General features: G+C 52.8%; 1 protein-coding gene across 1 annotated transcript in view; it reads left to right on the top strand.

Moving 5' to 3' along the window:
* The window catches only part of hecw2a (HECT, C2 and WW domain containing E3 ubiquitin protein ligase 2a), a 16,243-nt gene extending 6,069 nt beyond the window's left edge, over positions 1-10,174 (top strand). The window contains exons 8-29 of the mRNA XM_084688447.1: positions 1-179; positions 289-589; positions 713-805; positions 1,225-1,375; positions 1,780-1,886; positions 3,659-3,789; positions 3,925-4,110; positions 4,423-4,557; positions 4,814-4,916; positions 5,095-5,191; positions 5,566-5,649; positions 5,832-5,920; positions 6,746-6,866; positions 6,984-7,097; positions 7,217-7,369; positions 7,711-7,809; positions 8,169-8,298; positions 8,386-8,532; positions 8,655-8,769; positions 9,330-9,415; positions 9,568-9,680; positions 9,903-10,174. The exon at positions 1-179 is cut by the window's left edge and continues 675 nt beyond it. Coding sequence (XP_084544573.1) covers positions 1-179; positions 289-589; positions 713-805; positions 1,225-1,375; positions 1,780-1,886; positions 3,659-3,789; positions 3,925-4,110; positions 4,423-4,557; positions 4,814-4,916; positions 5,095-5,191; positions 5,566-5,649; positions 5,832-5,920; positions 6,746-6,866; positions 6,984-7,097; positions 7,217-7,369; positions 7,711-7,809; positions 8,169-8,298; positions 8,386-8,532; positions 8,655-8,769; positions 9,330-9,415; positions 9,568-9,680; positions 9,903-10,014 — 2,846 coding nt within the window. The 3' untranslated portion in view covers positions 10,015-10,174. The remainder of the gene's footprint in view (positions 180-288; positions 590-712; positions 806-1,224; positions 1,376-1,779; positions 1,887-3,658; positions 3,790-3,924; positions 4,111-4,422; positions 4,558-4,813; positions 4,917-5,094; positions 5,192-5,565; positions 5,650-5,831; positions 5,921-6,745; positions 6,867-6,983; positions 7,098-7,216; positions 7,370-7,710; positions 7,810-8,168; positions 8,299-8,385; positions 8,533-8,654; positions 8,770-9,329; positions 9,416-9,567; positions 9,681-9,902) is intronic.
* The last annotated feature ends 1,075 nt before the right edge of the window (positions 10,175-11,249 follow it).

Here is an 11,249-nt window from a genome sequence, read left to right as displayed (position 1 = left end):
CCGTGTCACACGGTCTCTTGCTTGACAGTCTGGAGGGGGAGGGGGGGGAGGGGGGGGAGGGGGGACCGGGCCCCGTGGAGGACCTGTCGTCTGACGTTGACACCTGCTCCATGGCAACCGCCCCCCAGACGGTGTTGTCGTCATCTGAGAGCTGTCCTGTCACCATGGCGACGGCTGTGGTGAGTCACTGGAAGCAGGAGAGCCCTATCCAGGCTGGCTTCAGGAACCTCAGATCTTCGATCCTGTGTCTGTCTCATGTGTTGTTTGTGTTGCTGGGTGCGTTTCTAGGAGGCAGAAGAAGGGGCGGAGACTGCTATTGACCCAGGGGGAGACGTCCTCACCGACACACCTCCGACCAATCAAGACGTAGATGACGAGGGCGGCGGGCGAACTGCAACCAATGTGGTTGAGACAGAGGCACCAGCTGCCATTGAGCAAAACCCAGCCGAGGAAAGTAACGAGCGGAGGCAGAGCTTGCAGGCAGCTGAAGGTGTGACCCAGGAAGTGCAAGGGGAGGAGCCTAAACCCTCTGGGGAGGCGGGGTCAGTGGATTCTGATCAGGCTGCCACAGAAACTGATGGAGAGGACAGTAAGGAACAGTCTCTCTATCTAAACTTTCAGATTTGTGATCTAATTTGTTTATACTCGCTTCCTTGTTTTGTAATTTCTCCTGCGTCATGCGTTTCCTGTTTCCTGTTTCCTGTGTGTCCAGGTGCCCAGGTGAATGGCCTCCCGGTCCAGTCTCTGCCCTCCGTCCGCCACGACATCCACCGCTACCAGCGTGTAGACGAGCCCCTGCCCCCTAGTGAGTGTGTGTGTCCTCATGCTCCTCATGCACCTCTCTTTCCTCTCTCTGTCTCTGTCTCTGTCTATCTCTCTCTCTCTCTCTCTCTCTCTCTCTCTCTCTCTCTCTCTCTCTCTCTCTCTCTCTCTCTCTCTCTCTCTCTCTCTCTGTCTCTCTCTCTCTCACCACCTCTCTCTCTCACCACCTCTATTTCTCTCTCTTCTCTCTTTCTGTCTCTTTTTGTCTCTCTCTGTCTCTCTCTCTCTGTCTCTCTCTCTCTGTCTCTCTCTCCCTCTCCCTACCTCTCTCTCTCCCTACCCCCTTTCTCTTTCTCTCTCTCTCTCTCTCCCCCTATCTATCTCACTCTCTCTCTCCCCCTCTCTCTCCTGCCCTCCCTGTCTCCCTCCCTCACTCACTCGTGTGTCTTTGTGTGTCCTCAGACTGGGAGGCCAGGATTGACAGCCACGGCCGGATCTTCTTTGTGGATCATGTGAACCGCACCACCACCTGGCAGCGTCCCACCGGCCCCCCCGCCCCCCAGGGCCTCACACGCTCCAACTCCATCCAGCAGATGGAGCAGCTCAACCGCAGGTGGGGGGGCGGAGGGGGGGTTGCGGGGGGGGGGAGGGTGGAGGGGGGGGGAGGGCGGAGGGGGGGAGGGTGGAGGGGGGGGGAGGGCGGAGGGGGGGAGGGTGGAGGGGGGGGGAGGGCGGAGGGAGGGCGGGGGGGGAGGGCGGAGGGGGGGTGGCGGGGGGGGGGAGGGCGGAGGGGGGGGAGGGCGGAGGGAGGGCGGAGGGGGGGAGGGCGGAGGGAGGGGGAGGGGGGGAGGGCGGAGGGGGGGAGGGCGGAGGGAGGGGGTGAGATAAAAGCATCTGCTAAATGAATACATCATCATTATGTTCCAGCATGACTTAAATCCAGACACACCACCCACTCTTGTTAATGAGGGGAGTTACCAAACTAGTCTCTCTCACCCCTCTCCCCCCCCCCCCCAGGTACCAGAGCATCAGGAGGACCATGACCAGTGAGAGGACAGAGGAGACCACAGTCGACCTCCCCCCAGAGCCCCCAGACAGCGACCTGCTGCACCATGCCATCCCTGGTCAGACTCTGCACTACCTCTCCGTCTGTGTCTGTGTCAGTGTGTGTGTGTCAGTGTCAGTGAGTGTGTGTGTGTGTGTGTCAGTGTGTGTGTGTGTCAGTGAGTGTGTGTGTGTGTCAGTGTGTGTGTGTCAGTGTGTGTCAGTGTGTGTCAGTGTGTGTCTGTGTGTGTGTCAGTGTGTGTCTGTGTGTGTGTCAGTGTGTGTCTGTGTGTGTCTGTGTGTGTCAGTGTGTGTCTGGGTGTGTCAGTGTGTGTCTGTGTGTGTGTCAGTGTATGTCTGTGTGTGTGTGTGTCAGTGTGTTTGTGTCAGTGTATGTCTGTGTGTCAGTGTATGTCTGTGTGTGTCAGTGTGTGTCTGTGTGTGTGTCAGTGTGTGTCTGTGTGTGTGTCAGTGTATGTCTGTGTGTGTCAGTGTGTGTGTGTGTGTGTGTGTGTGTGTCAGTGTGTGTGTGTCAGTGTGTGTGTGTGTGTGTCAGTGTGTGTCTGTGTGTGTGTCAGTGTGTGTGTGTGTGTGTGTGTCAGTGTGTGTCTGTGTGTGTGTGTGTGTGTGTGTGTGTCAGTGTGTGTGTGTGTGGTACACTGCCCTGTGTGTGTGTCAGTGTGTGTGTGTGTCAGTGTGTGTGTGTGTGTGTCAGTGTGTGTGTGTGTCAGTGTGTGTGTGTCAGTGTGTGTCTGTGTGTGTGTGTGTCAGTGTGTGTGTGTCAGTGTGTGTGTGTGTGTGTGTGTGTCAGTGTGTGTCTGTGTGTGTGTGTGTGTGTGTCAGTGTGTGTGTGTCAGTGTGTGTGTGTCAGTGTGTATGTCTGTGTGTGTCAGTGTGTGTCAGTGTGTGTCTGGATGTGTCAGTGTGTGTCTGTGTATGTGTCAGTGTATGTCTGTGTGTGTGTGTGTCAGTGTGTTTGTGTCAGTGTATGTCTGTGTGTCAGTGTATGTCTGTGTGTGTCAGTGTGTGTCTGTGTGTGTGTCAGTGTGTGTCTGTGTGTGTGTCAGTGTATGTCTGTGTGTGTCAGTGTGTGTGTGTGTGTGTGTGTGTGTGTCAGTGTGTGTGTGTCAGTGTGTGTGTGTGTGTGTCAGTGTGTGTCTGTGTGTGTGTCAGTGTGTGTGTGTGTGTGTGTCAGTGTGTGTCTGTGTGTGTGTGTGTGTGTGTGTCAGTGTGTGTGTGTGTGGTACACTGCCCTGTGTGTGTGTCAGTGTGTGTGTGTGTCAGTGTGTGTGTGTGTGTGTCAGTGTGTGTGTGTGTCAGTGTGTGTGTGTCAGTGTGTGTCTGTGTGTGTGTGTGTGTGTGTGTCAGTGTGTGTGTGTGTCAGTGTGTGTGTGTGTGTGTGTGTCAGTGTGTGTCTGTGTGTGTGTGTGTGTGTGTCAGTGTGTGTGTGTCAGTGTGTGTGTGTCAGTGTGTATGTCTGTGTGTGTCAGTGTGTGTCAGTGTGTGTCTGTGTGTGTGTGTGTCAGTGTGTGTGTGTCAGTGTGTGTGTGTCAGTGTGTCTGTGTGTGTGTCAGTGTGTGTGTGTGTGTGTGTGTGTGTCAGTGTGTGTGTGTGTGTGTCAGTGTGTGTGTGTGTCAGTGTGTGTGTGTGGATGTGTCAGTGTGTGTGTGTGTGTGTCAGTGTGTGTGTGTGTCAGTGTCAGTGTGTGTGTGTGTGTGTGTGTGTGTGTCTGTGTGTGTGTGTGTCAGTGTGTGTGTGTGTATGTGTCAGTGTGTGTGTGTGTGTGTCAGTGTGTGTGTGTGTGGTCCTCTGTTGAGTGTTCCAGAGCGTCAGCCTCCTCCTACGTTCTCAGAGTACCGTAGAGACAGCACAGGCACAGTGGGTCCCTCCAGCTCGCGCTCACGCCTCTCCCTGCTGCTCCAGTCTCCCAGCGCCAAGTTCCTCTGCAGCCCAGACTTCTTCACCGTGCTGCATTCTAACCCTGTGAGTCTGACCTCTGACCTCTAACCCCCCGCCTCGCAACTCCTTCACACCTCCTTCAAACACAACCCCTGAACCCTTTTACACGTCGTCACGTCGTCCCTTTCTGATGAGCTCACCTCCTCTTCCTTCCTCCAGAGTGCCTATCGCATGTTTACGAGCAACACCTGTCTGAAGCACATGATCAGTAAGGTGCGGCGTGACGCGCACCACTTTGAGCGCTACCAGCACAACCGAGACCTGGTGACGTTCCTCAACATGTTCTCCAACAAGCAGCTGGAGCTGCCGAGGGGCTGGGAGATGAAACACGACCACACGGGCAAGGTAGAGAGAGAGAGAGAGAGAGAGAGAGAGAGAGAGAGAGAGAGAGAGAGAGAGAGAGGGAGGGAGGGAGGGAGGGAGGGAGGGAGGGAGGGAGGGAGGGAGGGAGGGAGGGAGGGAGGGAGGGAGGGAGAGGGAGAGGGAGAGGGAGAGGGAGAGGGAGAGGGAGGGAGGGAGGGAGGGAGGGAGGGAGGGAGGGAGGGAGGGAGGGAGGGAGGGAGGGAGGGAGGGAGGGAGAGAAGGTTGTGGTGATGGAGCTTTCCGTGTGTGTGTGTGTGTGTGTGTGATGTCAGCTCTCTATCTCTGTGTCTCCAGTCCTTCTTCGTGGATCATAACTGTCGCTCCACGACCTTCATTGACCCCCGGCTCCCTCTCCAGAGCTCCCGCTCCTCCGGCCTGCTGGCTCATCGCCAGCACCTCAGCCGCCAGCGCAGCCACAGCGCCGGGGAGGTGAGACGCACACACACACACACACAGACCTCCATGACCACCTACACACACACACACACACACACAGACCTCCATCACCACCTACACACACACACACATACACACACACAGACCTCCATCACCACCTACACACACACACACACACACACACATACACACAGACAAAGACACCTAACCCTAATCCTAACCCAAACCCTACACACACAAAAACACACACATACACACACCCCAGATACATTGGCCCCCTGTGCTCCAGGTGGTGGATGACTCCCGGCAGAGCCCTCCTCCTCTGACACCCCGGCCCTCCAGCACCTTCAGCGGCTCCAGCCGCAACCAGTACCAGGACCTGGTTCCTGTGGGTGGGTATCCTGGACCCTCATAGAAACATCATCAGAATTAAATAATAACACTGGTTACCTGATCATATAAACATGATCAGTAACCTGAACCTGATCATGTGCACACAATATCAGCATATGTATGTTTTTACCTGAGACAAGTATGTCTCTGTAGTTATATATCATGTTCTTTCTCCAGCCTACAATGACAAGATAGTGGCGTTTCTACGGCAACCCAACATCTTTGAGATCCTGCAGGAGCGTCAGCCGGAGCTCGTCAGGAACCACTCTCTGAAGTGTGTTACCACGGCAACCCTCCTCCATCACCCCATCAACCCTACTCCATCACCCTGGCAACCCTCTTCCATCACCCCCAGCAACCCTCTTCCATCACCCCCGGCAACCCTCCTCCATCACCCCATCAACCCTACTCCATCACTCTGGCAACCCTCTTCCATCACCCCCGGCAACCTTCCTCTTTCACCCCCAGCAACCCTCCTCCAACAACTCCTCCCTCCTCTGTAACTGCTGCAACCCTCCTCCATCACCCTTGTGATCCTTCGCGTTACATCCTTCCTGATAATGGGTCTGATTAGTGTGTGTAAACCCCCATTGCTAAACCCTGTGTGTGTGTGTGTGTGTGTGTGTGTGTGTGTGTGTGTGTGTGCAGGGAGAGGGTTCAGTTCATTCGCAGTGAGGGTGTGTCTGGGCTGGCTCGTCTCTCCAGTGATGCTGATCTTGTTATCTTACTCAGGTGAGTGTGTGTGTGTGTGTGTGTGTGTGAAGAATAGATGTGTGTGTGTGTGTGAAGAAGAGATGTGTGTGTGTGTGCGTGTGAAGAAGAGATGTGTGTGTTTGTGTGTGTGAAGAATAGATGTGTGTGTGTATGAAACAGAGCTATGTGTTCTTAGGTTGTGTCTCTTGTCTCTCCACCAGTTTGTTTGAAGAGGAAGTGATGTCGTACGTTCCGCCCCATGCCTTACTGCATCCTAGCTACTCTATCTCCTCCCCTCAGAGCTCCCCAGGTGAGCTGTTCACACACACAACACCCAAGCACAAAAACAGGAGACTTAAATCCAATTTAAAATGATTAAATGAGAGCTATACATTTTATTTTGTTCTCTCTCATCTGTCCATCCTTCTTGCATCTGCTTCCTTCTTCTTCACCTCCTCTCCTCCCATCTCCCTTCTCACCTCCTCTCCTCCCATCTCCCCCTCTCACCTCTCCTTCCATTTCCCCCTCTCACCTCCTCTCCTCATTCCAATCCTAAACTATTCAACCGAGCCCAGGCAAGATAATGAAACAAAGCCTTGATCCGGAAAAAGTGCTTAGTGATCTTCAATTACTTTTTTTTTTACCCCTGAAGATAATAAATCTAAATTTACATTGAGTATATCTGAGATTCTTGGATTAACCTGCATGGACCCAACCTGTCGCTACTCCTCCCTGTCTCTGTGCTGTATCTCTGACCCTCTTTCTCTGGTCTCTCCTGTCTCTGACCCTCTCTCTCTGGTCTCTCCTGTCTCTGACCCTCTCTCTCTGGTCTCTCCTGTCTCTGACCCTCTCTCTCTGCTCTCTCCTGTCTCTGACCCTCTCTCTCTGCTCTCTCCTGTCTCTGACCCTCTCTCTCTGCTCTCTCCTGTCTCTGACCCTCTCTCTCTGGTCTCTCCTGTCTCTGACCCTCTCTCTGGTCTCTCCTGTCTCTGACCCTCTCTCTCTGGTCTGTCCTGTCTCTGACCCTCTCTCTCTGGTCTCTCCTGTCTCTGACCCTCTCTCTCTGGTCTCTCCTGTCTCTGACGCTCTCTCTCTGGTCTCTCCTGTCTCTGACCCTCTCTCTCCCGTCTCCCAGGGACTCAGAGAGCCAACGCCAGGGCCCCCGCGCCGTACAAGCGGGACTTTGAAGCCAAGCTGAGGAACTTCTACCGCAAGCTGGAGACAAAGGGCTACGGCCAGGGTCCGGGGAAGGTCAAGTGAGTGTCTCTCCAGGCTGCTGCGGGAAGCCGCAGCACGCCTGATGTGAAGGATGGAGCAGTGGAATTTATATGCTGAGTTTTTGGTGATTGTTTGTGTGTGTGTGTTCCTTCCAGACTGATCATCCGCAGAGACCACCTCCTGGAAGATGCCTTCAACCAGATCATGTGTTACTCACGTAAAGACCTGCAGAGGAGCAAGCTGTACGTCAGCTTTGTGGGGGAGGAGGGGTGAGTCTGCCTCCCAGCATGTACACTCCACTGGACAAGTGTGTGTGTGTATGTGTGACGGCCTGTGTGTATTTGTTAATGTGTTTGCTCACCTATACACCTGTGTGTGTGTGTGGTAGTCTTGACTACAGCGGCCCCTCCAGAGAGTTCTTCTTCCTGGTGTCTCGAGAGCTCTTCAACCCGTACTACGGCCTGTTTGAGTACTCGGCCAACGACACGTACACTGTGCAGATCAGCCCCATGTCAGCCTTCGTGGACAACCATCACGAATGGTGAGATACTGCTGCTGGAGAAGGATGAACGTGGGATGTTATGAAACATTATAAGAAGTCAAGAGAGAGAGAGGGAGAGAGAGGGGAGATGAGAGAGAGAGTATCATCACTGTACTCTTTGTGTGTTTGTGTAGGGAGTCGGATGGCTGAGCGGTTAGGGAATCAGACTAGCAATCTGAAGGTTGCCAGATCAATTCCTGGCCGTGCCAAATGACATTGTGTCCTTGGGCAAGGCACTTCACCCTACTTGCCTCGGGGGGAATGTCCCTGTACTTACTGTAAGTCGCTTTGGATAAGAGCGTCTGCTAAATGACTAAATGTAAATGTGTTTGTGTTGCCAGGTTTCGTTTTAGCGGCCGTATCCTGGGTCTGGCTCTGATCCACCAGTACCTGCTGGACGCCTTCTTCACCCGTCCGTTCTACAAGGGCCTACTGCGCATGTGAGTCTGTCCTCACTGCCCTGGCTAGCCTCCCAGCAGCAGGGGGCGACGCTGAATTAATGGCTTCGTCAGAGTGCTACCCTGCCAAATAGGATCCCAGTAGGACCCTAATGTAGTCTGATGTATTCATTTAGCTAACGCTTTTATCCAAGTGACGTACCCAGGGGGGATTTCAACCTGGGATCTCTTGATCTGCAGACAGACGCTCTATGCCAGAGCTATGCCTGTAGTCAGAGATGCACAACTCTACTAGTGCGAGACAAAACACTCACTAAGCAAGGAGAAACTTCAGCTTTGTAGTTGAATCAAATGTGTTAGTGTGAGGCACCTGATGTGTGTCTGACCTCTGACCTTTGCAGCCTGTGTGACCTGAGTGACCTGGAGTTCCTGGATGAGGAGTTCCACCAGAGCCTGCAGTGGATGAAGGACAACGACATCGAGGACATGCTGGACCTTACCTTCACCGTCAATGAGGAGGTGTTCGGACAGGTGTGGTAGACTGTGTGTTAGTGTGTGTGTGTGTGTATTCCCAGCCTGTGTGTGTATTCCCAGCCTGTGTGTGTGTGTCTTGTGTAGATCACGGAGAGAGAGCTGAAGCCAGGCGGTGCTGGGATCCCCGTGTCGGAGAAGAACAAGAAGGAGTACATCGAGCGCATGGTGAAGTGGCGCATCGAGAGGGGCGTGGCCCAGCAGACAGAGAGCCTGGTCCGGGGCTTCTACGAGGTACGGGAGGGGCACACTCTCTCAGGGACAGGCTGGGTTCTGTCAGGAGGGCTGGAGGGTGTTCACAGGCTGGGTGTGCTCATCTCTGGTGGTGTGGTTCTGTGTGTCTGTGTGTGGGTCAGGTGGTGGATGTGCGGCTGGTGTCTGTGTTTGACGCCAGGGAGCTGGAACTGGTGATCGCTGGCACGGCCGAGATCGACCTGGCGGACTGGAGGAGCAACACAGAGTACAGAGGAGGTAACCACCCTGAAGTCAGGACTGCTAGACAGAGTAGTTACGAGGTACAGACTGGTAAATACTGGGCCTAACAGGGCTTGAGATTTGGCTTGGACGGTGGGGGGTCATTCAGCAAATGAGACAAAGTTAGGACCCATTTGTATGAAGGCTTTAAATTCTGCTGTCAATACCACAAAGCCTGTAGCTGCTGTTTGTTTTCAAGAGTTCCAGATATAAAGATGCTAGCGTATAAAGTATCGCCCCATTGGACACGGAAATCCATGCCCGTCACATTCACATCAGACCAAGTTTAAAGCCTTTACCTAATGGGAATGTCGATATCGCTATATTTGGTTAGCTGCCAGGGAACTGGCTATTAATCTGTGCGAGGGCAGTTCAACTCCTTTCCTTACGGACGGGCCGGGATTGAGTTAGCATCGACCCCTCGTCTCGGCCTGTACGGTCAAGGTAGCTCGTTCCAGCGTCACAGTGGAGGGGCTGAGGAGTTGCGTCTAAGTCCAAAGTCTCGTTGTCGGCTAGCTTGCAGCTCACTCGGAACGCCGCTGCGTTTCTCTCCGCAGGTTACCACGACAACCACATTGTGATCCGCTGGTTCTGGGCGGCGGTGGAGAGGTTTAACAACGAGCAGAGGCTGAGACTTCTGCAGGTAGGCGCGCTCGCAAACACCGCCCCCATCTGGCAGCCCCCGGTATTGTTGTTTATCAGTCTTGATCCTGCCGTTACAGTGTTTCTCCTGGCTTTGAGCCCGTCATGTAGAACACAGCTGGCATTTACCTTAGTCTCCTGTCTCCTCTCTAGTTTGTGACAGGCACCTCCAGTATTCCCTATGAAGGGTTCGCCTCTCTAAGGGGCAGCAATGGACCTCGCAGGTTCTGTGTGGAGAAGTGGGGCAAAATCACCTCCTTACCCAGGTAGCCATGTTTGTTTCTCTGTAGTTGACTTCCAGCGTGCAGATCATGTCATGTTTGTGCAGATGACTGTGTTTCTGAAGAGAGGGTGTTAAAATGCAAACTGATGTTCTCTCCCTCTCTTCCTATCTACCTTTATTTTTCCCCACTCTCTATCTCTATTCCTCTCTCTATCTTTATTCCACTCCCTCTATCTATTCCTTTCTCTCTCTCTCTCTTTCTCAGGGCCCATACCTGTTTTAACCGTCTGGACCTCCCTCCGTATCCCTCTTTCTCCATGCTCTATGAGAAGATGCTCACTGCCGTGGAGGAAACAAGCACCTTCGGATTGGAATAACCTCCCCGAAATGTCTGCCCACCCTTCCCAAAATGGCCCTGGGTCGGCCTCATCACAAAAAGAAAAAACGCAACATCTTAGACAGTGACAGTATACAAACTGTCTGCACTTTCATCACACATCAAACAGCACGGCTTCATTCTCTCTCTCTCTCTCTCTCTCTCTCTCTCTCTCTCTCTCTCTCTCTCTCCCTCTCTCTCTCTCTCTCTCTCTCTCTCTCTCTTTCTCTCTAAAGATCAATGGACAGTCTTGAGATCCCCTCTAACTTTTAGATCCACAAATAGCCTTTAGGTCCGAGGTGCATGTCTGTTTTATATATCGAGTGGTGTAAAATCAGAATCAAGCAACTAGACTGTATCATTCCCCTCACACGACACCCTCTCATCCAGCCACATGTGTGCTTTACCTCTTTAGTTATGATGGCCTTCGCTCCTGGTCCCCCTCCCTCTCTCCAGGTGCTCAGTGCCCCTCTGCCCCAGAGACCAGCCCTCCTAACTCCCCTGGGCTCCTCCCTCCCTCCCCCCCACTCCCCCTTTTCTCTGGACCTCTGAACTGTGTCATTTTTACTGTGGGGCTGCAGCATATATACAGACTATTGCCTTGGCTTTCGAACACAAGACTGAACCCATTTTTACCTGGCACTTCAGCAGACACACTGGGTTGACACAAACACACATACACACAAACTAATGATAGTAATATAGTAGCAGTATTATGATGGAAATACATCAGCGGTCCTCCTTCAGTGTAGACAGCGAAGAGTCCATGGAGGATTGGTTGGTGTTAGTGTCTTGTGGTTATGTGGACTGCAGGAGATCTTAATGTTTAAGACTGTTATCTTTGTAGAGATTTGAAAATGATACATTAGAGCCCTTAAGGACTGTCAGAAACATTGTCACACACAAACATCTAGGGCAACTACACACTACACTACACTACACTACACTACACTACACTACACACACAGAGATAAATACAAATGTGAGGATACTCACACAAAACATTAGCTCACCAACGATGCACTTTCTCTCGCCCTGAAAGCGGGAACACTGCGTAGACTCAGTCTGAGGGGAACTCATCATCCTTCAAATGACCACATTTTCAGACACACCACAGACAGAATATGCTGATCAATTAGCTCACTCTCACTGACATTCTCGCCTCTTCTACAGTAAACTGATGAATGTATCAAATCAATGACTGAATGTATGACCTCCTCAGAATTGCCATCTTTC

This window comes from Hypomesus nipponensis, chromosome 23, assembly GCF_054491055.1.
Source record: "Hypomesus nipponensis isolate SF chromosome 23, ASM5449105v1, whole genome shotgun sequence".
NCBI lineage: Eukaryota > Metazoa > Chordata > Actinopteri > Osmeriformes > Osmeridae > Hypomesus > Hypomesus nipponensis.
Note: the sequence above shows the minus strand (reverse complement) of the source record. Positions and strands in the feature narration are given on the sequence as shown.